The sequence below is a fragment of the Mus caroli genome, chromosome 1 (genome assembly GCF_900094665.2).
Source record: "Mus caroli chromosome 1, CAROLI_EIJ_v1.1, whole genome shotgun sequence".
Taxonomy (NCBI): Eukaryota; Metazoa; Chordata; class Mammalia; order Rodentia; family Muridae; genus Mus; species Mus caroli.
This window is the reverse complement of record NC_034570.1, coordinates 79,745,920-79,770,312: the sequence shown is the minus strand read 5'-3', so window position 1 is coordinate 79,770,312 and position 24,393 is coordinate 79,745,920. Positions and strand designations below refer to the sequence as shown.

The 24,393-nt window shown below is 49.0% G+C and overlaps 1 protein-coding gene across 1 annotated transcript in view; it reads right to left on the bottom strand.

Annotated features, from left to right (window-relative positions):
• Positions 1–24,393, bottom strand: part of Efhd1 (EF-hand domain family member D1) — a 49,145-nt gene that overhangs the window by 20,967 nt on the left and 3,785 nt on the right. Inside the window, exon 2 of the mRNA XM_021163758.2 lies at positions 2,453–2,600. Within this exon, the coding sequence (XP_021019417.1) occupies positions 2,453–2,600 (148 nt within the window). The remainder of the gene's footprint in view (positions 1–2,452; positions 2,601–24,393) is intronic.

Below are 24,393 nucleotides of genomic sequence, written 5' to 3'. Positions count from 1 at the left end.
GGAGGGAGGGAGGGAGGAAAGAAAGAAAGAAAGAAAGAAAGAAAGAAAGAAAGAAAGAAAGGAAGGAAGGAAGGAAATAAGGGAGGGAGGAAAGAAAGAAAGAAAGAGAGAGAAGGGAGGGAGGGAGGGAGGGAGGAAAGAAAGAAAGAAAGAAAGAAAGGAAGGAAGGAAGGAAATAAGGGAGGGAGGAAAGAAAGAAAGAAAGAAAGAAAGAAAGAAAGAAAGAAAGAAAGAAAGAAAGAAAGAAAGACAGAAAGACCAGTTCAACCCAAGTGCATCCAGTATACCAGGCACTCCCGGTTCACCCATTATAGTCCCTCACTGCCCGACGACCTTGTTTGTTTTCCTATTTATAGTCCACAAAGACTGGCATGGTGTGAGTTGGAAAAGGTCCGAGCTGTGACTCTGGGGACTGGGAGGGAAGGAGAGGTAGAGAACAAAGACAGAGGGTGGGGGGACCTCAGAAGCTTATTCCCCTACAGGCCCCTCGATGCTCGCTTGTCCCGAGGGAAGGGATTCTTAACTTCACAACTGTGGCTAGAGGTGTCCACACACCACTGTGTTAGAGGTCTTCATTTGTAAACGGCAGAAATAAGATTTCTCAGTAGGACAAAGGAGGCAAAGGATGTGTCAAGAACCCTTGGCTGACAAGATGGCCCAAAAGGTCAAGATGCCTGCTGCCAAGATAGACAGCTAGAGTTCAAGCCCCGAACTAACACAGGAGGACATCTAAGTCACCCTCTGACCTCCACACATGCATGGAGGCATATATGTCCCATACAATAAATAAGGTTAAAAAAAAGTCAAAAAAGAATCCCCAGGGGCTAAAGCTGGGTGTGATGGTGCATCTCTGCAATCCCAGCACTTAGGAGGGAGGGGCACGGGGGTGAGGAGTTCAAGGTCATCCTCAGCTACGTAGGGAGTTTGAAGCCAAGCCAGCCTGCACTCTGTTAACTTCCACAGTTAACAGCATTTGCTGCTCTTAGAGAGGGCCCAGGTTTGATTCTCAGCTCCCATATGGCAGCTCACTACCATTTATAACTCCAGTTCCAGATCTGATGCTCTCTTCTGGCCTCCAAGGTACCAGGAACCCAGGTCACAGACGTATACACAGACAAAACATTCATACACATAAAATACATTTTAACGATGGTCTTGGTAAGATCCATCTTAACTCTCCCCACCCCAAACACACACACACACACACACACACACACACACACACACACACACACACACACGCGCGCAAGCGAGAGAGAGAGAGAGAGAGAGAGAGAGAGAGAGAGAGAGAGAAACAACAGACTATGTAGTACATGCCTATAATTTCCAGCTAAGACAGGAAGATCTCTGTGTTCAAAGCCAGACTGGGCTACATAGTGAGGTCAAGGCTACTATATTTAAAGAATGATACTCTGTCTCAAAAGAACAGAAAGAACTCCAGGGTCACTAGGCATGCTGGTACAAGCCTACTTTGGAAAGCTTAAAGCAGAGAGATCTATAGCTGAAGCCAGCCTGAGAGAGATTCTTCTGTCTCCAGAAAGGAAGAACTTGCTCAAGTGGGCACAGCACTGCTCTGTCAGCTTGAGGTCTGACTGCAAGCCCAGGTGGCCATGGGTGGATGCAGCAACATAAAGGTGTGGCCATGTGAGGTCTAGATGGCCACATGTCCTTATACATCCAAGCCCACATACCTGGGATAACCTAGAAACAGGACCAAGACAAGGCTTGGAGCTCACAAAGGACTGATGTCAATGTCACTGGAACCTCTTAAAGGGACCAAGAACTGACAAAACTGCTTTGGAGGTCTCCAAGCCTTGGATGTCCAATTGTGTGAGAAAAGGTCACAGTGGAAGCTAGCCAAAAGATAACCAAGTAGCTTAGATTCAGTTGGGTCACCTAGGGGTGGCCCTTGGATAAAACAAGAGAAAGAATGCTGAAGAGATGGCTCAGTGGTTAGTAGTAGTGCTCTTGATCCCAAGGGCTCAGCTGAGTCAGAACCTACAACAGGACAACAGAAGATGGTCCAGTGCTACCATCTAAGTTATATGACACCATGACTGAAACATTCTGAAGCCTTCCAAAAAAACCCCTGCACACAAAAAAAAAAAAAAAAAAAAAAGGTAAGAATTTAGGCACAGTGGCCCATAGGCAGAAACTCATAGCAATCCACCTGCCCCAGCCTTAATATACTTGGATTACAGACATAAGCTATCATGAAAGGTCTCATGTAATTCACAATGTAATGGATGCCAGCCTTGAACTCATGTTCCTCGTATAGCTCTCAAGAGTTGGGATTATAGGAATATGCCACCCACACAGTTTACAAAAGATATGTCTAAAAGCTAAGTTGAACATTAAATATCCGACCAGGGAGCATTCTCAATCGGCAAACCCATTTGCACTTGGGAGCTGTGAGCGAGGAGTCTTCTCAGGCTCAATGTGCCATAGCTACCTCCCGGAAGCTGAGCTTCCCGTCGAAGTCCTCATCCACCTCCTTGATCATGCTCTTCAGGCCCAGGTGAGTCTGAGGGGCCCCCAGTTTCTCCATCATGAGTTTCAGCTCCATCAGGTCGATAAAGCCGTCCCTTCCAGCATCATACCTGCATGGTCCAAGGAGGTAAGGTCAGAACAAAATGGCTCGCGTTACTTTCCCAGATGTGTAACACTTTTGGTTTCACCTACTTAAGAGTAAAACTCTATTGCCTCCTGCTTTGCAAGCCTCTGCAGGCCACTTCACAGTAAGGCACCTCCGGAGGCTACCTCATCAAAAGAGACTCTTCTTTAGTTTAAATTAAAAAAAAAAGTTTGTGCTGTGTACACTCAAAAGTCCCAAAATGGACCTCGCTCAACAGGTTGACTTTCACGTCTTTTATTGCCTTCATTTTCAGTCAACTAACCCGGACCCAACACCTCCAAATGTTGTTGGACTTTGGGCATACATCGTGTTCTGAAACCCAACAAAAGCTATACTCAATGATGAACCTTCCCAGCGGTCACCGTCCTGGTGTCACTGCCACACACAGTCCTGTTGACCCCCCGTAACCTCCTGTTTGTCCTGTGTCTATCTTTGAAAGCTGCTTTCCACCCAAGGTGTGGCTGTGAAGTGGGCGTGGTCTCGCCTCAAGCTTCTACTTCCAGGTCACCTATTTTAAATCCAGGTCTGAGTAGTCACAGCTGTGTGGGTGGCTGTCCTCTCACAGTGGTTGGCCCCTCAGCTGGCTGTCACTCTAGCCCTACACCCCTGCCTGGAAAGAAGACCAGCTTCATGAAGTGAGAGGACCACTGTTAGCCTTTTGCCTTGGGCCAGCCATCTTCAGATGCCTGCTCTGGACCTCCTCCCAGCCACTTCCTATCCAGGTCCCTTTTCTACACATGTGACCTCACAGGACACCTTTTCTCCCTTCCCAAGTTCTTCTTATACTTCCTGCTGCCCAGAGACCCCCATATTGCTTAGGTCTAAATATCCTGTTTTAAAGAAGAAATTAAGAGGTCCTGCAATTCCAGAAGCAGAGGCAGACAGATCTCTGTGAGTTCCAGGACAGCCAGGCCCATATAGAGAAAGACCCTGACTCAAAAAAATAAATAACAAGAACAAATAAGAGACTTCGGGTGAAGCTCAATAAAGAAACCTCTTGCTTGGCATTAGGCAGGAGGCCCCGGCTCCAGCACCACATACACAGAAAAAAGAATGAATCATTCAGGTCTCCACAGCCAAGAAATAGGAACCAAGAGCCCAGGGACAGAAGGGCTGGTAAGCACATGGACTCATCCACACGGTGTAGTGTAGCATCATCACAGAATGGAATATTTTTCCAGCAATAAAGGCCAAAGAGAACTTTGATATGGGCTGCAATGCAGGTGACCCTCAGGGATGCCACAATAATGGAATTAAATCAGTCACAAAAGGACAGTAGTCAAACTTATATAGACAGACAGCTGAAGGTTTTTTCCTGGGGTTGGAGGGATGGCTTAATAGGTAAAGATTCAGTCTGGGATCAGGAAATGGTTGAGGCGCCAGTGCAATGATGTCTATACACTTAATGCCCCTTAACTGTGTTTACTTAAATGCTTGAAATAGTCATTTTTCTTTCCTGCTGTTTTTAAATTTTTTATTATTTTTAACTATGTGCATATGTGTGAATCTGCATGTAGGGATGTGCATACGAGTGCAGGTGCCCACAGGAGCCAGAGGCACCAGGAGCTGGAGTTACAGGAGGTGGTGAACTACCTGATGTGGGTGTTGGGAATCAGATGTGGGTCCTCTACAAGTCGAGTGCTCATCTCAACCACTGTACCATACATGGGTCCAGCCCCTCTGTGTCTGTGTGTGTGTGTGTGTGTGTGTGTGTGTGTGTGTGCTTAAACAGGGTTCCACTCTGTAGCTCAGACCAGCCTCAAATTCACTCTGAAACCTCCTAAGAGCTGGATTACACTTGCATGCAACTATACCAGCCCAAAGTGGTCATTTCTGTTATGCACATTTTACCATATTTTTAAAAAAAGATATATTCTGTCTTTTTCACTATCCACCACCCCCAACCCCATAAAGAAAAAAGCACCTCTGTTGAGAACCACCACTAGTCACAAGAAATGTAGCCTGTGGGCAACTGGAAATCTAAGCTGTGGGCAGTGGTATTTAAGGTCTACATTATCATGTGGGGCCCAGGACTCTCTGACACCCTGACACACTCCATCCCAGCCACAGTGGCTGATTCATGCTGCTCCACCCATCATACACCCCTCCCTCCCTCCCTCCTCTCCTCTGTGGGATTCCTATTCTCCAATAGCATCCATTGTATGTCCTTGTCTGTTGCCGGAATTCACCACCCTCTTCTGTTGGCTATTCATTTTTTCCCTCAAGCCCTCTGAGCTCCCACTGGGCACAGCTAGTGCTGGAAGAATTTCTCTACAAAGAAGACAAGCAAGATCTCTGTGTGACCGGTGACAGACCTCTGAGAATCCCTTAGTAAGAGTATACCAGGTCTGGAAATTACCAAGGTGCCTCCAGGTTTCCAGAGAGGCCAGCCCGGGACCTTGAGGAATCCAAGGATGACGTGTGGGTGCTTATTAATGCGAGTACCCAGGTGACACATGACTGCAACCCCAAACATTCAAGAAACTGAGGAAGGAATATCTCAGTGAGTTTAAGGCAAAACTGGGCTACATCACTTGAGACCCTATCTCAAAAATAAATAAATAAGCAATGATTTCCATTGGGTTTGACAAACCTGACTTGGTGTAGACTTCATTTGCCTACATCCAACTGTCATTCTAGTTCCGGGGGACCCAATACCTTCTTCTGACCACTGTGGATATGAGCATGCACATGGCATGTGGCAGACATGCACGTACAAAAGAAAAAAAAAACCCAAAATGTAAAAGCATAAATCTTTAAATGGAAACTCCTCAAAAGTCTAACTATTTAAAAAAAACAACAAAACAACCACACACACCCCAAAAAAAAAACCGATGCCACACTGAAGACATGGCACACTTGAGACTGGAGTCATAGAACATGGAGAAACCAGGCTGGTACTAACCTGGAAGAAGTTTCATCCCTACTGGCTATCTTTTACAGTGCTGGAAGGTGCTGTGCGCACTACATAGGCTGAAAGGAGTCATCAGTCTTACCCGACTGTGATCGCTCTGAGCTAAGGCACACCCACTGGTGTAGTGGTGGCACAAACATGGGAGTAACCAACCACTTTCTCATTGAATTCCAGGCCCATTCCATGAGTACCATTCCACCCATACCTGGAACCATTACTCTAGCCAAGAGCCTGTGACTTGATTGGCCACAGGGCCCTAGGAAAGAATTTGCTATCACTCTGCTAAATGCATATAACATTAAACTGACTGCTAATGGCTTTTGCTCTACCCATAGATTAGTATCAGCATCTCTCATCGGAGAAGCCTCTTTTTGCAGTGGATGGTGGTTAACACAGAGACCCACAACTGACCAGAGAGAAGTGAATAGGAGACCTCAGAATGCTGGGTCCTAAATGGGACATCTGTATCACACCCCCTCTTCCCAAGGCTCAAGGATCATGGTAGAAGAGGGGACAGGAAGATTGTAAGAGTCATAGGTAATGGCTGACTATAAGGAAACTTGTTTCCTGGATGCAGCAGGGGAGCTGCATGTATGAACTAAGAGCATTTTAAACATCATGAGCCAGACCTGTGCAGACTCAGGTCAGATGGAATCCCAACATGGAGAGGAAAGGAGAGGTGGGCATGAAGGCCCACCCCTAGCTAAGGAGGTATTGGCCATTGAGAGTTGAGAGTTTTCTTTAAGGGTGTGACCCCTGGAGGGTAGACCTGCCTCCAATGTAAGCCATATATCCAAGGGTATATGCACAGCACAAACTGTATGTGTACTTGATAGGTTTTTTAAAAATGGTTGGAAAGTTGGTGGGTAGGGAAGTGGGGGTGGATCTAGAAGGAGTTAGGAGAGGGAATAAATATCAAAATGCATTGTACTAATACACATGATCGCACTTTGAATACCGGGGTACAAGTGTTCCTGTGCTTCCGTTAGCTTGGGTCTATGTCCAAGACTGCTGGGATGGTGTATATTCATTTCCTTTTGAAACACAAGTGTCAAACTGGTCCAATAGAAAACCACGGCCATGCTGAGGCCACTGCTCAAGTAAACAAGGCTCTCTACCATGCCCTGGCTGGAGACTCAGAGGTGCTTATACCCTGACAGTCATGGCAACTGTCTGTTCCTGCACCATCCAAGGAAGGTGGTCTCAGATCTTGCTTGGGGCACATCTGTCAGGGAAGAATCTCATTGCGTTGGGGTGGGGGAGATGACTCACACAAGCCTGACATCCCAGAAATGACATAAAGGTTAAGAAGGGACCAACTCTTCCAAGTTATTGTCTGACTTCCACACGAGTACACATGCACGTGAACACACACATGTGTGCACGCATACACACACACACACTGAGAAACCACATCGAGGTTGACCTGTGGCTTTCATCGACATCCACATAATGATCTCTCTCACCTCTCTCTCTTATACACACACACACACACACACACACACATACCAACCAATCATTAGGAAGCTGGCCAGATGCCTGGGAATAACACACCACAAGAAGTCTAAGGTGTGAAACAGAGACTCACCATACAACCCATTCCAAAACAATTCCAATTCTAACATTCTCTCTCAGTATTGTAGATTGAACCTAGGGCCTTGCACATACCATGCCACCAGAGCTCCTCCACTAAGATACATACTCACCCCCCCCACTTTACTTTCTATGCACATAGATACTTGTATCTATCTACAATAGTTATGGTGGAAGAAACCCAAGTGTCCACCAGCCCTGGAACAGATATGCAGAACCGGGTGGATCCGTACTACTGAATGAAAGGGAAGTTCATGCTACAGCACAGATTCCTAGCTATGTGAATTAACTCACGTTAAGTGAAATGGTGTGGGGCAAGATTATGCCTCCATGAGGCACCCAGGGTAGCAAAATTCATAATGACAGAAGTACAGTGTGTGTGTGGGGGGGGGGGGCTAAGATGGAGATGGGGGAGGGGCAAGAGAACTGTCAGCCTACCAAGACAAAAAAGCTCCAGGGCCGTGTGGTGGGGTGACTGCACGGCAGTGTGAATACGCTTAACACCGCTGAACTGAATGTTTCAAACGAGGACCTCCCTCCACTCCCAGACCAACGCCTTAAGCCTAGGCTTTAGAAGGGGCAGGCAGGTTCAGCAGCATGGCTTTGGATATCTGTTCAACAGCAGAGAGTCCAGCAATACAACAGACTCTGACAATACTAATGTAATGTACCAATAGTAATGGCAAGACAAGCCACAAAAATCCCAAAGCCCCATAAAGACAGCCATCCTCTTGCCAGCTTCGTGATGCCTGTCCCATCCTGTGCAGATCCTGCACTCCAGTGAGGCTGGGGTCAGTCAGTAAGAACTCTAGGAAGGTGAAGAGGCTAAACTCCTACTCAGAGACGGGGGTATCTGACAGGGAAGCAAAGAGCTGCCTGCAGATGCTGCCCAGAAGCCTAAAGGTTTTAGGCGCTGCCTTCAGCCACAGGAAAAACTTGTCTGAGAGCTGCTGAGAACTGACCTCGCAAAGCTAATTTTTTACAAACAGGCTAGAATGGGTTGTCTCTGTTACAAGAGTCTTGGTCAAAGCCAACAGACTTCTACAGTGTGGAACTTTCCAGAAGCTGCCAGGTCCATAAGGTTATGTGTCCAAAACTTACAAGAGGGAACCAGATCACGCAAGCTTATCCCAAGCTCACAATCCTCCAACTCTGGGGATTTTCCATGGGAGAAGGTGGCAGTGCTGTATGAGGAGGGCTGGCCTTAAGGCTGGGGTTGTGGATCAATGGTAGGGCACCTTCTTTGCTATGTACCAAACCTGAGATTCCATCCCCAACACGTCACAAAAGAGCGGGGGAAGTGGCCTAGTTAGGGGCCCACTAGCACAACTTTGATGCCGAGGTTTAGATAAATGTCTGCTGTCCTCTGTTCACACGAAGCATTCCAACATTTACAAAGAAGACTGGGGCCACTAAGGATGGTGCCATCCAATCACAATCAGTCCAGGCCTTAAGAGAGGGTTCCAGTGCTGGGTGAACAGAGCAGCGGGAGGAGCAGCTGAGAGGATTAGGTGTAAGGAGAGGGGTGTGCTGGAGGATGGCGGTGATAAATAAAGGTCAACAAACAAGGCAGAGACTTGTCTTTAGCCTTTCAGGAGGAGAGAGAGGGAGCTTTCCCCGGGCTCACCCAAAGAGAGCTGCCAATGAGGCCAGTGTGAGCAGGGGCTCCCCGCTAGACACAGAGACTGGCTCAGCAAGGCTGTCCTTGACTCCTCTGGGATGCTGACCTGGAAAACCCGAACAGACCCGAAGTCTGAAGCTCCCTCCAGGTCTAACAGAACGCTCACATAGTTCAGAACGGACCCCAGTAAGCACTAGGCTCAGTTAACACACTTCCAATTATGCAGTTTACAATTGCACGTGTGCGTGCATGCGTGCGCGTGCTAGTGTGATGTGTGTGTTAGAAGACAGTATCAGGAGATAGTCCTTGCCTTCTACCCTGTTTCAGGGAGAGTTACTGACAGTCATCACTGTATATGCCCAGCTAGTTGGCTCAGAGTTTCCTTAGGGACTCCCCTGTGTCTCTGCTCCCCACCTCATTAGGAGTGCTGGGACTACAGATGAGCTATTGCTTCCAGCTTCATGAGGGTTCTGGTGATCCGAATTCAGGCCCTTGCACTTGTGAGGCATAGGCTTTATCCACTAACCCCCAAATTATTGTTTTTTTTTTAATTAAAAAAATCTGTATTGGTATTTTTGCCTGCATGTATGTATATATATATATATATATATATATATACTGTGTGCAGAGACAGTAGAGGCCAGAAGGGGGCGTTAGATCGCCCCGGGTCATGAGTTACAGTTGCTAGCCTCCTTGTGGGTACTGGGAACCAAACCTGGGCACTCTTGAACATCAGCTACTGCACTTAACCACTGAGCCTTGTTTCCGGGCCTCCTTCCCTTAACCTGCTTTTTAAATAGAGAAGGAAACAGGTCACAGGGATTCAAGCCTGTAATCCCCACGGCTGGGAGGTAGACGCAGAGAGACTAGGAGTTCAAGGCTGAGGCTGTATCAGAGAGTTTGGGACCAGACTGATCTTAAAGGGACCCTGTCTCAAAACCACAATGATGACTGGAAACTAGAGAAGAAGGGAGAGAGGGGGCTGAGATCAGGGGCCAGCCCCTTTGAAAAGTATGTGCTGGAAAGCAGAAGGCCACTACCTCTTTTTCCCCAGGCAGGAAAAAAAGCCAAGGGCAAGGCAAGAGCAAGAGCCGCTGGAGGCCGCTTGACTGACGCAGGAATAAAGCATGCATAGATGTGAAGGGGCATCTCGGAGCCCCAACAGCGGCAAAGAACAGAGGCACCAGCCAGCCCTGCTTCTCCGCCCAGTCGCTCAGTCAAGGCTGCTGACTTTTCCGTTCCTGCAAGAAACACGGGCCTAGTGGCATCTACTGAAGTCCTGGCGCAATAATAAAGTGACCACTTCAGGGCCGTCTTCCTCCCCTATGGAGCTGGGGTTTAAAACCAGACCTGTAGCCCTGTCTTCAAAGTGACCCTTTAGAGGAGCCTGCTTGCGGTCACTTCCTTCCAGGGCCTGGGTTCTCAGGGCAGGAGAGAATAAAGCTTCAGACAGGGCTGCTTTCATCCTCCCACTTTTATCCCCTCCTTCAAAACGGGAAGTGACTTAACACAGCCTCGGCTTCGTGGTACCAAAAAAAGGGACCCGGGGCTCTATTTTGTATGTATCACCTTGACTCAGTGTAAGCCTTTTGGTCTTTGGGATGATCCTGTAAAAAATTAATAATAGCTGACTGCCCTCTCTGTAAATTAAGAGCTCACTAAGGGGGCCTTACCTCACTGTGGGAGGGCAATTAGCCTCACACAAAGGATGGTGAAAACAGCCTCGCAGACCTGATTTAAGCTAGTGTATTCTTTCTCTCCCACCTTCCTCCTTCTCTTTCTCTCTTTCATATAGTCTAACTAGCCCAGGCTAGCCTCAAATTGGTGGATGATCCTTGTGTCTTAGCCTCTCAGGTGTCTATAGATCTAAACCACCATGAAAATTCTACTTATCTATTTTTATAACATTTATTCGGGGCAGGGGGGTATGCCATAGTATTGGGTAGAGGTCATAGACAACTTGCTGGAGTTACCAATCTCCTTTCTCTGGGATAGAACTCAGAGCACCAGGCTTGGTGCAAAGTGCCTTTTACCAGAGGAGTCCTTTCACCAGCCCCATGCCAAGTTTTGGACATGGGATTCTCAAGTAGGGTTTCTGTCTGCATGTGGAGTTTCTATGTGCCAACCGCACGCAGTGCCTGGGGAGGCCAGAAAACGGCATTGGAACCCTTGGAACTGAAGTTACAGCTAGCTGTTAGACATCATGTGGCCAGAGGACTAAATAGAATCCGGGCCCTCTAGAGGAGCAGTCAGCACTTTTAACCACTGAAACATCTCTCCTGCCCCCGGGCAAGCCAGGGTTTTTAGGTTTTCTCCAGTAGCAGGGAAGACAAGAACTACCAGTGACTGCATTTAAACTATGAAGCCCTCAACTTGCTTGATGTTAGGGCAGGCACAGGGTGTAGTCACCGTCCCAAGGAAGATTCTAGCTGTTTTAGCCAAATTGCATCTTCTGCCATTCACATATGAAGGGCAGCAGAAATGACAGGAGCTCTATCTATATGGCCTACGTATGCATGGATTCTGAGTCTGACCCCACAGCATGGTACCCAAGATTCCTGGGCATATACAATGGAATTCCTTTCTGGTCCAGAGAGTGCTAACCGTTACGGCCTTATAAACACTGAGAGGAAAGGGTCTCACCAGCCGAGCCCCTCAGAAAAATCTTCAGCTGTTGAATCTTTTGGCACCACCCTCTTAGTTGTGTCACTGTCCAGCTGCTGAAGAAGCAGAAGCCCATCATGACTCTCCGAGTCTGAGGTCACTAAGCACAGCAAGGTCAACTGGAAGGACCCACCCTTCACCACACGTATTGGGCGGGAGAGGCAGATTCCATCTTTCAGATGATTTTTGGCTTAGAAAAGTCCCCTGGTCCCCGTTTCTCCTCCACTAGCATCTTAGTTCCTCTTCCCTTATGTTTTGTTTTAGAAAATAATTGTATGGTTGCGGGTCACCCCTACATGAGGAACTACATTAAAGGGTTACAGCACGAGGAAGGTGAGAACCTCTCCTATAATTAGAGGAAGGGGAGGAGGAATTAGGGCCAAACCCAGGACTAAGCTCTACTATGCTACAGCCCAAGCCTTCCTGTGACTTAAACTGTTTTTATAGAGAGGGTCTGCGGTAGTCTGAATTCTGAATGAAAATGCCCCATAGAGCTGGTAAGACGGCTCAGCGGGTAGGAGCACTGACTGCTCTTCCAAAAGTCCTGAGTTCAAATCCCAGCAACCACATGGTGGCTCACAACCATTCGTAATGAGACTGACACCCTCTTCTAGTGTGTCTGAAGACAGCTACCGCATACTTATTTATAATAATAAATAAATCTTTGGGCTGGAGCAAGCAGGGACTGAGTGAGCAGGGGTTGGGGGTGGCGACCGGAGCAAGCAGGGGTTCTGAATTCAATTCCCAACAACCCCATGAAGGCTCACAACCATCTGTACAGCTACAGTGTACTCATATATATATAATAAATAACTTTTTTTTAAAGAAAGAAAAGAAAATGGCCCCATAGGCTCAGAGACTGGTGCTAATGGGAGGTGTGGCCTTGTTGGAGTAGGTGTGGCCTTATTGGATGAAGGATGTCACTGGGGCAGATTTTGAGGTCTCATATGCTCAAGCCAGACCCAGTGTATCTCAGTCTCCTCCTGCTGCCTATGGATCCAGATGCAGAGCTCCCAGCTTCTTCTCCAGCACCAGGTCTGTCTCTGGGCCACCTTGCTTCCTACCATGATGATAATGGACTAAACCTCTCAAGTATAAGCCGGCCCCAATTAAATGTTTCCTTCTATAAGAGTTGCCATGGTCATGGTGTGTCTTCACTGTGATAGAACTCTAATTAAGACAGGGTCCCACCATATAACTGTGGTTGTCTTGGAACTCACTATGTAGACCAGTCTAGCCCACCAAAAGATCTGCCTGCCTCTGCATCCCCTCTGCTGAAATTAAAGGTGTGCTCCAACCATACCTGGGCTTCTGGTCTAAATTTTAACCCAAAGATTTCTTTTTAAAGCCATGTCACCCAGCAAAGAACAAACACAGGGCTGGGGGAGATGAGACAGCTCAGTGGTTAAGAGTACGAGCTGCTCTTCAAGTTCCCAGCACCCACTCGGTCGCTCAGAACCATCTGCAATTCCAGTTCCAGGGGATCCAATGCTCTCTCCTGACACCCATAGGTTCCTTAGGCATGTGGTGCACAAACATACATGCGTGCAGGTGAGACCCTCATACATGTATAAGAAAACAAATCTTAACAAGATTAAAAAGGAGGAGGGGAGGAAATGAGAAATGAAAAGGAGGAGGAGGAGGAGGAAGGGGAAGAAGGAAGCCCTTCTGCCACTGTTTCCTGAGGCTTCTATCTAGACGTGTAACATTTTTCATTTTCTCTGTCCCTCCCCTCTTCACAGGCTCTGGGACCTGTTGCCGGATGACACAACTCTAGTCCCACTGTCTCTGAAGACCTGGGCACAAGCCCCGGCCTACTGTGCACCTGGGAGGGATCTGACCTGCTCCGTGGAGTTGCCCAGGGGCACAAAGGAGAGAAACTTCAGCAGGCACTATGACTGATGCCTGAGGCTCCTTTTTAGGAAGGAGTTGTGGTCCACAGACAAAACAAAGAAGTAAAGGGCTTCCAGGCTTCTACCCCCAAAAGATGCCCATACTCCACATTGGTGCCAGTCTTCACTGTCTTTGGCATTTGAGGAAAATGCAACCCACCACCCTGCCCCCTGTTCTGGGTCTGAAGAGACTCTCTATGCCAGCCCAGTCCCACTGGGGACAAGGCCAGGGTCCCAGCTCCCCTGGGACAGGGTCTCTACTGTTTGTTGATTGGGCATCGATGAAGGCTAGGTGAGGGAGGCAAGAGTTGATTTCTGGTGTCTGCCCAATTCTGGACACCCCAGCCCCCTAACACATGAATTGCTTATTCTTCTCGTCTGTACTGCACAGAGCCCCTGGGCTTTCTTGATTTTCAGCTCAACTGGAATAATCCTGCCATTAATGAAGAAAGAAAGAAGCCAGGTAACATTTGTCCAGAAACTCTGTCATTAGAAACTCCCCGGGGACCCCTCGGATAGGGCTTTCTCGGGAAAGTGGAGGTGCCCAAAAAGTGCCTGGGGGGTGGGTGGGTGGAGGGGCCCTGTGTCTCAGCAAGGACAACCTTTGGCATCACAAAATGATGTCACCTATAAAGTCATAGTTGAGAAACTCACAATCGAGCTACAAAAGTAATCGCCACCCCACCCCCAAAATCTGTTTTAAGTAATTTTATGATTTTCTGTTGGGACACATTCATAGCTCTCTTAGGGTGCATGCAGCTTACAGGCTTCCACACCTGCACACACACACAGCAAGGCTTTGATGGAAACACATGTCTTTTCAAATGACCAGATCTGGGAGCACAGGGGAACAAGGGTATTATGGGATTGTCAGGATCACTGTCTGGCCCAGTCCAGCTGGAACGTGTCAAAGGCTCCTGTGTGACCCCAAAGTCAGGGAAGGTGCTGCAGGTTCCACCACCAACCCCCGCAGGTGGTATTAGGAAACCCAATCTGATGTCCCCAACTGTACCTGTCTAGATTAGCCTCAGGGACTTCCTGAGGCCACAGGCTATAGTCCCTCTAACCAATTTTCTGGGTCCTCCCAACCTATTACATTGCCTGTTCTTCTAATCTTCCCAATTGCAGCATCCTGGGAAGCCAACTCTTTAGTGTGTTATCATTGTTTTCAAGGTCAGAGTGCTCAGGCTCTGGGCAGCCCTTGGCTCTCAGCAGGTAAGTGCAACAACAGGGTTAATACAAAATCCTCTGATGTCCAGGCTGCTCACGGCCACTTCTGTCCCACAGCTCTTGGCTTTCTTGCGCTCATAATACTCATTTACTTACTCCCTCGCCATTAGGCTCACGTATGCTGGGGCCTCTCCAGGGCACAAGGGAAATTACAAAGACAGTCCCAGAAGGGATGTAGACACAATGGCAGCATTGCACTGAGAGGCAAATGTGCAAAGCCCAGTAAGGGGACTTCTGTGGCCATGTGGTCTTGGGGTGCCAGAATATTCTGAAAAGGGAGAGGCAGGCCAGCTGACACAAGGCATTCTGGGAGGGCTGAAGTTTCCTCAGGGTAGCAGGAGCATGGTCATAGTGTGTTTGAATCAAGGGGGCAACATCAGATGTCTGTCTGAGAAAGACACTAACCTCTGGGTGCCAACGTGGGATAGATCTTTAGAGGGCATGACCTAGCTGGTGAATTATATGGCACCCCTAGCCAAGACTGGAGAAGCTGGGGAGGAAGGCCCCTGATAAGGGGTAGCACAAAGCAAGTTTGAACTCCAGCCTCACCTGCTCTTATAGTGCCAGTGCCTCGAGGATCCCTCCTGGCAAATTCTCTTCTTTTTCCAGTAAAAGATCAACATTTTTTTTTGAAGGCTACAGAAGACCAGTAGAGGCTAGAAACATTACTGTTTAGTTAGCCATAGCACCCTGTACTTCTGTATACTGTGCCTACAAGTCTCCAAGGGAAGGTAGGAGGTAAAGGGAGCAGAAGGGCCATTCACACTGTCCCAAGGAACTCACTGTGTGCCCAACACCCTGCAAGGCCAGTATCACTAACTGGGCCTTCAACATTAACAGCTTCCAAATCAGCTTTATCCAAATGTACGCGGTGGCAGAGCACTGACCCTGCTAGGAACGGTCCCAGGGATTTAATAGGAAAGGGCAGTGGGAGATCATCCAGGATAGTCACTCAGTACACCTACGTGCCCTGGCTTCCTTTCCCCAAACTGACCTCTGGGTGCTAGACCCTGATCCCAGGGCCCTTTTCAAAGGGGGTCTGAGTTGGCCCTGCCAGACTGGCCTGTGGTTTGGGACAGGGAACAGAATGAGAAAAACAAACAAACAAACAAACCCCTGGCTGTTTAGAGTTCCAGGTGGTTCGTTCAGAAAGGAGAAGAAAAGGAGCAGACAGAGAAGGCAGAGGTTCCAGAGGCCTGTGGGATGCCATCTTGGAGCAGCCCCAGACAGTACAGTGGGAGGGTACAGAGGGAAAATCGGGGGACTGTTTTTTTCCTGTTGTTGAGCTCAGGATCTCTTATGCATGTTAGACAAGCACTCTATTAGACAAGCTCCAGCTCTAGCTGGTCTTGAACTCAATCTATATATAGCTCAAGCAGGCTTTGAACCTGAGAACTTTGTTTGTTTTATTCCTGGGTTTCTCTGTATAGCCCAGGCTGTCCTGAAACTTGCTCTGTAGACCAGGCTAGCCTCAAAACCCAGAGACCTGCCTGCCTCTGCCTCCTGAGAGCTGAGGTGTGTGCCACCACGACCCAGTTACTTGAGAGTGTCTTCACCTTCAGAGGAGCTGGGCTTACAGGCCTGCTCCATCACACTTGGCTCACAGGCTTCTTCCAACCAGAGTTGGCCAAAGGAGTCTGCAATGCTGCAGCCTCAAAGAGCCCTGAGGAGCTGGGTCCCAGGACAGTGGTGCTCCTGGCACTAGTCCTGTTGGGGACTAGGGGAGCAAGGCCTCCAAACACTAAAGGCTTTTCACAGACCATTAGGGTTGGGCAGCAGTGACCGCCCTTCCTTATTCCCAGGTCAAGAAACTGAGGAAGCCTGGGAGGTACTGGGTGAAGGGTAGCTCTGCAGCCAGCTGGGGTTGGTGGGGCTTGGAGACAAGCAGTGGTCACAGCCCAGCTTACGTGTAAGGTGAGGACTGACTTACGGCTGCCACCCTCCTAGCCTCAGCCTCAGCTGTCCATCTCTGCTCCATACCTTGATGCCAACAAGACCTCTTCCTGTTTATACTCTTCTAGGCTGGCACCACCTTAAACCTAGCAGCCTTCAGTGTCTAGAGCACCTGGCTAGAACAACCAGTGACCTAATTAAGGCCTCAACTGTACACATCGTGGTCACGCGATCTTGGGTACAACCCGAGAAGTGGTCATTTACCTTTTTCCACATCTCACTTACAGGCTTGTGCCTGAGTGGGTCAGTGGCTCTGCTGAACGGAGCACCGGGATCCCTCCACGGGTTCCAGTTACTTCCTTCCAAGCAGCAGACAGGGCCTTGCAAACTGTAGCCGCCTGAGCCCAGAACCTCTTTGTAGGAGGGCAAGGCACCCGGCTGCATCTATGCCCCTGAGGGAGCCGGGAAGACCACAGAGAAGTGGTGGCCACACTTAATTATAAAGAATTAACTATTAAAAAAATTATGTTAGTACAGTCCTCACCTAGCATGTACGAAACTCAAAGAGTTCAGTCCCTAGCACCATATAAACATGGCGTGGTGGCTTCTACCTATCTAATCCCAGGTAGACAGGAGGATCAGAAATTCAAAGTCATCCTTGGCTACACAGCAAGTCTGAGGCTAGCTCAAAATGCACTAGACCCTGTCTTTTAAAAAAGTTGTTATTGGTGGTGGTGGTGGTGGTTTGATTTTTTTTTTTCTCCTTTTAAAATATCTGACTCGATGAGGCCAAGGTACCACACACCTTTAATGCCAGCACTGGGGAGGCAGAGGCAGGAGGATCTGAGTTTGAGGCCAGTCTGGTCTACATAGTGAGTTGCAGGCCAGCCAGGACTCCATAGGGAGACCTTGTTTCAAAATACACATGCACGCACGCATGAACTCACGCACATAGTATATTTATGTATGTATGTGGCTGATTTTCCAGGAGGAAGAGGGGACCACACTAGAGACAGTAACTGAAATACCTAAGTATCATTTGCTGGAAACTAGCGGACAGTGCAGAAGCTATGGAGATTAGCCCAGTGAGGCAGGGACAAGCTGGAAGAATTTGTAAAAGAAAGTCGGGGTGGGCTTTAAGGATTGGCAATGATGAGTCTGGGCTTTGCTTCAGAAATGTGCTCGGCTGGCTCTGATCCACAAGGACCTCTGAAAAAGGGGATCGAGTCATGAGATCTGGGTTCAGGCCGGGTCCCTGTAGCTATAGCATGGGGGATGGACAGATACTGCTGAGTCTGACATGAAGTGGGTGGTCCAATGAGACCTGAAGTTCGGGCAGGTCTGCAGAGGCGAGGGGCTCAGTGATCTGTGTCAAGGGTAGCTGTGGGGCCTGAAATAGACACGGCCTTCAAGAAGGAGGCTCTTGATGTCGAGGACCAGAGGGCTGGGCACACTCCAGGTCCGCTGCTTACAGGCTAGCCCTCTGGCTTCTCTGTGAGTCCATTTCCTCGATGTCCCTGTACCAGCTGGCTGCTGGCACCCAGTGGGAGCACTGAAGGGAGGAATGAGTTCCCAGGAGTGCATGACCACAAATGGAGCCTGTATACAGTAAGCACTCCGTTTGACTCTATGGACGGAGCATGGCTGGGGCCCCCAGCACTCAGGAAAGCCTGAAGCACTCAGGGAAGGGCAGAGAAAGTCACTGCCAAGACCAAGCTGGGCAGGATCCAGGGCCAGCTTCCCCAAGGCCATGACTGAACTCAGCAGGCCCCCAAGGCCAAAGAGCTAGGGCTGTCAGCAATGAGATATTTTTGGCAAGAGCTGTCCGAAGGCACAATGGGTATTCAGTAAGCAGTGTAGCAGGGAGGAGGGAAGAGAGAAACTGAGGGGGGTTGAGGGTTCTCTTGGTGTTTCACCCTCAGGAAGGGCTGGAAGGGCCAGCACACAACAGCCTGTAAGTCCTGAACACTATTCTCCTGCTTCCTGCAATCCTTGTCCAAGTTGGCAGTAGGCTGAGGGTGGGTCTGTGGCCTACCACTAGCCTTGGAAAGACAAATCAGGCCACCACACCCACCAGAGATGAGGGTCACTACATTGGAATCAGACTTTAGCATTGCCACAGGGAGCCCCCTGCCACTCTACTGGGTCTCCACCCAGTCCCCACCCGGTCCCCAAGGCCCTGGACTGGCCTAGGACTAGAAGGGGGTTAGTTGCTATCACCAGCAACCCAGGCCCAGCTCTGACTCAAAGAACAGACCTTCATTCAGAAGCAAGCGATTCCAGGCTCAAGCAAACAAAACAAAACAAACAAACAAACAAGGGCAGTGCGCAGTCTGAACAGGTAAAGTTCTTGTGATGCAAGGCTGAAGACCAGAGTTCAATCCCCTGGACCCACATAAAAGTGAAAGACGAGAGCTGACTTCATGGGCTTGTCTTTTGACTTCTACACACGTGTAGTGCACATACAACAAAGACACTGGGCTTACTAAGTAAGTGAACTAGCCCAAGGTTGAGGGTAGCTCGGTAGTAAAACACTTGCCTAGCACACACAAGGTCCTGGGCTCTATCTCCAGCATGTGGAAACAAGACACAGACAAACAGACTGACTGACACACCACACACACACACACACACACACACACACACACAAAGAAAAAAAACCCACCAACACAGAGGCCTCTAAGCCAAGGGTTGGGGCTTAGCAACAAAAACACAGGCCACTACTGAAGGGACAGGGCCTATCTGTGCAGGTTGACTCCACCCACTTTCAGCGGCTTGGGAGGAAGTCAGAGGCTTGACCCCCAAGATGATCTTGGTGAACACTGAGAACAAAGGAGGCTAAGGAGTGAAGGGAGTCCGGGCAAGGCAGGAAGCGTCAGTGAGCAGTTCTCAAGGACAGAAGGCAGGCAGGAGTGGCTGAGGTCAGTCAGCTGGGCCCTTCAAACGCAGAGGGGTGAAGTGGAGGGTTACTAAGACAGCTGATGTAATATCCACACAGCTCCACCCAGTAGCCAGTACTATAGCCTGCCCAGAGACCTATACCCATAAGCAAGAAGAAAACACAGAGGTAGATGCAGACTGCAGAGACAGACAGATTGCAGGATATCCAGGAGAAAGAATTCTAAGAGCCACCCCTCCCCTTCATGATAGGATTCTCCATGCCCCGTTGCTAACCTCTTCCAGGCCCGTCAGCCAAAACCCCTCAGGTAGACAGCACAGGCAGGTATACAAGAATCATGGTGCATTATCTCACAAAACGGATCCAGAGGGACACACACTCCCTCCTCACTAACAGAACCCCATCACAGGCCATAGGGAAGGGAAGCTACCTACAGCTTGGCTAAATTCATTATAATATCACCTTTGACTCGGTGGTCACTGGCCTGGATGGACCCACGATGCAGTGCTAGCCTTTGGGAGATAACCAGGAGGTTGTGTAGGGGACACAGCAGCTACCATACCCAGCTAGGATTTCCCTATCACAGAAATCTTTCCGGTTTTAAAAACTGCTTTGATCACTCCATTTCAAAGGACAGTCACTCAAATTCCCATAAGATATGATGCAGAGGAGACTCAGAGGACTCAGGGGGAGGAGATGAACATTTGTGCATCTTCCTGCTAGGGGCCAGGGCCTTCAGAGTAGGCCTGGAGCTACTTCCCAGGTATTTGGATCAGCCTGGGTCCTCTCCCTTCCCAGTAAAGATGGTTAAATATACAAACCCCAGTGTACAAGAGAACACATTAAATCCAAGGTGAGTCACTACCAGCAAGGGCTGCAATCCAGGAGTCAGAAAGGCCTTAACTTCCACGGACTTTTCTCTACTGTCCCTGTCCTCTGTGTGTGTGTGTGTGTGTGTGTGTGTGTGTGTGTGTGTGTGTGTGTGTGTCTGTCTGTCTGTCTGTCTGTCTGTCTGTGTCCTTGCACTAGGAATAGAATCCAGGGCCTCAAGCATGCTGACTACAGCCATTCTACCCCCATCTGCTTCCCACTAAAGATAAAGACACCCAGATGAGGCATCTCCCATAAGAGGACACACTTCACTTGTATGAGAAACTCTCAGCCAATCTAGAAGAGTTGAGGGTGTAGCTCCATGGTAGATGATATGCTTGACACATGCAGGGCCCCTCCCCCTCTCCCCTCCCCAGTTCTCACCCCAGAACCAAAACTAAGAAAGAAAAGACAATCATCTCTGCCACACCCCTTTCTTCCTCCTGCCCTTTCTCCTCCTGGGCCGACTAAGGGGGGGAGGGGCACTGGGAAAGGGGGCGGGGGATAAAGAAGTCCACGCTTCCAGTGGCCAGTGGCGGTCCAGATGGGGAATGTGGCCTTGGCGGGGCATCATGACATCAGCATTTCGAATTGGTAATAAAACAGTAACTTTCCTGTCGGCTAACATTCCCCTTCCCACCCTCTCTTTGGGGAGTTGAAACACAAGCTCTCGCTGCAGGGCTGAGGAGATACCACAGCTGCATGCTAAGCTCCTGTGCTTGGGTGCTGCCTGCGAGTGGCTGTCCCCATTACCTTCCTTTGCCAGGGCCCTCTGGAGCAGCCAGGGTAATTAAAGTTTCCTGTCTAACCTTGCCCGCACAGCCAGCTCTGATCGCATTTCAGCCGTGTACACACACTGTAGGGTCGGTTTCTTCTGGGCCCTTCTCAGTCTCCCTTTAAAATCAGGCCACTATTCTTCTGGCTCTGGCTATCCAGTGACACACTTCCACGCTTGGAAACAGAGCGGCAGCTAGCTCTGGCCAGGCTGCCGAGGCCTCTGGCTTCCCACACTCATTAGAAAGTTGTCTCTCTTCTGCAGCACACTATTTAGGACTCGGGACACTTGACACCTACTCTAAGAACCCAGCAAACTCCCAGGCGGGCGGGCGGGCGGGCGGGAAAGCGCCCCCTCCCTCTCACGGCTTTCAAAGCTTTGAAAGTCTAAAACTCCTATGCTAAGGAAAATCAAACATAAAAAAGACCAAAGAATATATTCCAGGGGTCTGGGTGAATCTATCTAGCCTTGCTTCCTGACAAAGAGTGGGCATGCTTTGTGTATGCTGGTCTAATCAGGTTACACCCTTGAGGGGCCTAGGGAGCAAAGGTGACATCAGAATGCGCATCTAGAAAGTGCTGAAAAGTGAAAATCTGGCAGGCCCTGCTGAAGCCAGAGCACTCTTGGCACAGATGGAGCTATGCTCCATTGGATCAGGTTTTGGGAAGGCTAGTCCACGTGGGGGGGTTGGGGTGGCAGGGGCATAGCTTACTATGTATGCTGTAAGTATAAAATTCCCACCATCTTAAAACTCAGGTCCTCCTTGGAGCTCCACCCACCCCCTCACCCCCCCCCCGAATCTTTGAGGACACACTTGTCTTGCTCACTTTCCTGAGTTAAGTAGAATCCCCCTTCCTCCTTATCATGTTTGCTCAGAACCTCACAATGTGACCGGATTAGAAATAGAGTCTTTGCAGAGGTAAATAAATTAGAATGAGGCCATACTGGATTTGGGTAGCCCTGAATCCAGTGTCTAGAAGCCTCTGGGAAAGCCATGTGAAGACAGACAGATGGGCAGGCAGACACACAGAGAAAGAGAGACATGGAGACAGACAGAATGACAGACTGAAAATGACAGAGACAGAGGGAGGAGAAGGGAAAGGGAGAGAGACAAGGAGGGAGGGAGGGAGAGAGCAAGAGAGAGAGAGTAAGAGAGAGAGTGTGGGAGAGAGAGAGAGTGGGAGAGAGAGAGAGAGAGAGAGAGAGAGAGAGAGAGAGAGAGAGAGAACACGAACAGGAAGATTCTCCCCTGGAGCCCACAGAGCAGGCAGGGTAAGGCCAATACCTACACTGAAGGCTTTCAACTTTCAGAGCTATGAAGAAAGAAGCACGGTTGTTTTCAGCTACCTGGGGTATGGGACTGAGTTCTGGAGGCTTCAGGGAAACAGGACACTGAGCCAAGCATCCACCCACAGACCCCAGAAGGACCAGACTACCGCAACACAGTTTAAAGAGCAGGCTGTCCATGGGCCTGTGATGTGGTAGGCCTGTAACCCATTCACAGTAACATCCTGCCTCCAATGACCAGAAGAGGAGAAACAACACAAGCAACCAAAAGCCCCATGGGCAAAGTGAATCATTAAACAAAAGGGCAGCAGAAATTTTTATGGGGACTAAATGACAGCCATGTGATTATCTAAAAAATCTGTGAGTAAAGGAGTAGTGGCGGCTCATTTCTATATCCCCAGCTTAGGCTGAGACAGGAGGATTGCTTTGAGTTCAAGGCTAGCCTGGGATCCAGTGTGAGAGGCTACTTGCAAAAACCAAAATAATTATAATAAGCAATAAATAAATATTTAAAACTCAGTGACTGAAACCAACCCAGGAAGTTTTCCCAGCAAGCGTCAGCAAACTGCTTCCTGCAATACACACACACACACACACACACACACACACACACACACACATCACAGGACAGACCCACCTGCCAGAAGGGGGACTCAAACACAAAGGGCATTTAAGCTGGCTGCCCAGGGGAACTCTCTTTCCTGAGAGTGGAGGTGAGGTTGGTTTCTGATCATGCCCCTTACTGCCACCCAGAGCGATTGGTTACCATCCAGAGTGGATGGTTGGCCAGAAGAGAAAGGTAGAAATCCATCTAACCACCGGCGACAAGCTGGTATACTCTGTGTTTGGGTTTCTGTTGCTGTTTGTTTTTAGCATGTTGCTTTGGGGGCAGAAGGGTGGGAAGGGGATCTGAATTTGTCCCAGCAGACCAGGCTTTCAGGGTCAGGAGAGCAGAGTTGATTTGAATGCATTGGCTTCCAGGGAAGTCTGGGTCACAGGAGCCCCAGGCGTTGTGCTGGGTTTTCCTTGTCTGGCCCAGAGCTAACAGTTCATGCTGAATGCACTCTACAGGCAAAGCATGAGATTTAGAGGGCGAGTGGGTGCTCAGGAGGACCTGGACAGCTTTATATTTTCTTTTTTAAGTCATGCAGGAGGATTGGGGGCGTAGCTTGGTTAGTAAACTACTCTTTTAGCATACACAAAGCTGTGGGTTTAATCCCCAGTACTACAAACATGGTCCTGGCACTTAGGAACTAGAGGCAGGAGGTTCAGAAGTTCAAAGTCAACCTTGGCTACATGGTGAGTTCAAGGCTAGCTAGCCTAAGATAGATGAAAACCTGTCTCAAAGAAAAGAAAACAGTAACACAGAGCCAACAGTGGCTCACACCTGTAATATCAACACGTGGAAGGCTGAGGCAGGAGCAATGCCACGAGTTCTAGGCCATCCTGGTTATACAGTAAAAAAAAAAAACGGTCTCAGTAAATAAGACAAAGTAAAATCAAATCATGCAGTATTTTAGGCAGAGGAAAAAGAACTCTAACCAGCTACAGGACATGTGACATGGCCAGGCAGACCAGTGCAAATCTGCAAATCACCAAGCCCCAGTGGCTTCGACAGAAGGGTGGAAGGGGGTTCAGGGTCTGCCTGCCCTTGCCTGGATAAAAGCAGTGGAGTACGGGCACAGAACTGTATGTGTACACAGACACCAGTTGATGAAACAGGGAGAAGGACTCAGAGCCAGCTGGCTGCCCTAAGGTGGAAGGTGGCAGGTGGCAAGGAGGCAGAGCATCTGGGTGGGTGTGAGCGCAGGCACCTCTGGACACTTCAAAAAACGAGGTTGTATTCACTCACTGCTGGTCAGGGCTCCACATCTCCCTGGACTGGGCTGGATGGGAGTTAAAACCAGAGTGTACTAGGAGAGTCTAGACAGTGAGTACTCCTAGACATGGAAGGCCTGGTCATGGGGGAGACACTGGATGAAGTTCCTGGTGCTTTAGGTATGGAAAATCCAGCAGAAGTACCCAGTGGGAAAACAAACCCAGCTGGGGGCCAGTCTCATGGACCCTTAGGAAGATCTGAGCTGAGCAACCCCTGTTTCTATTAAGAACAAGGAAAAAAA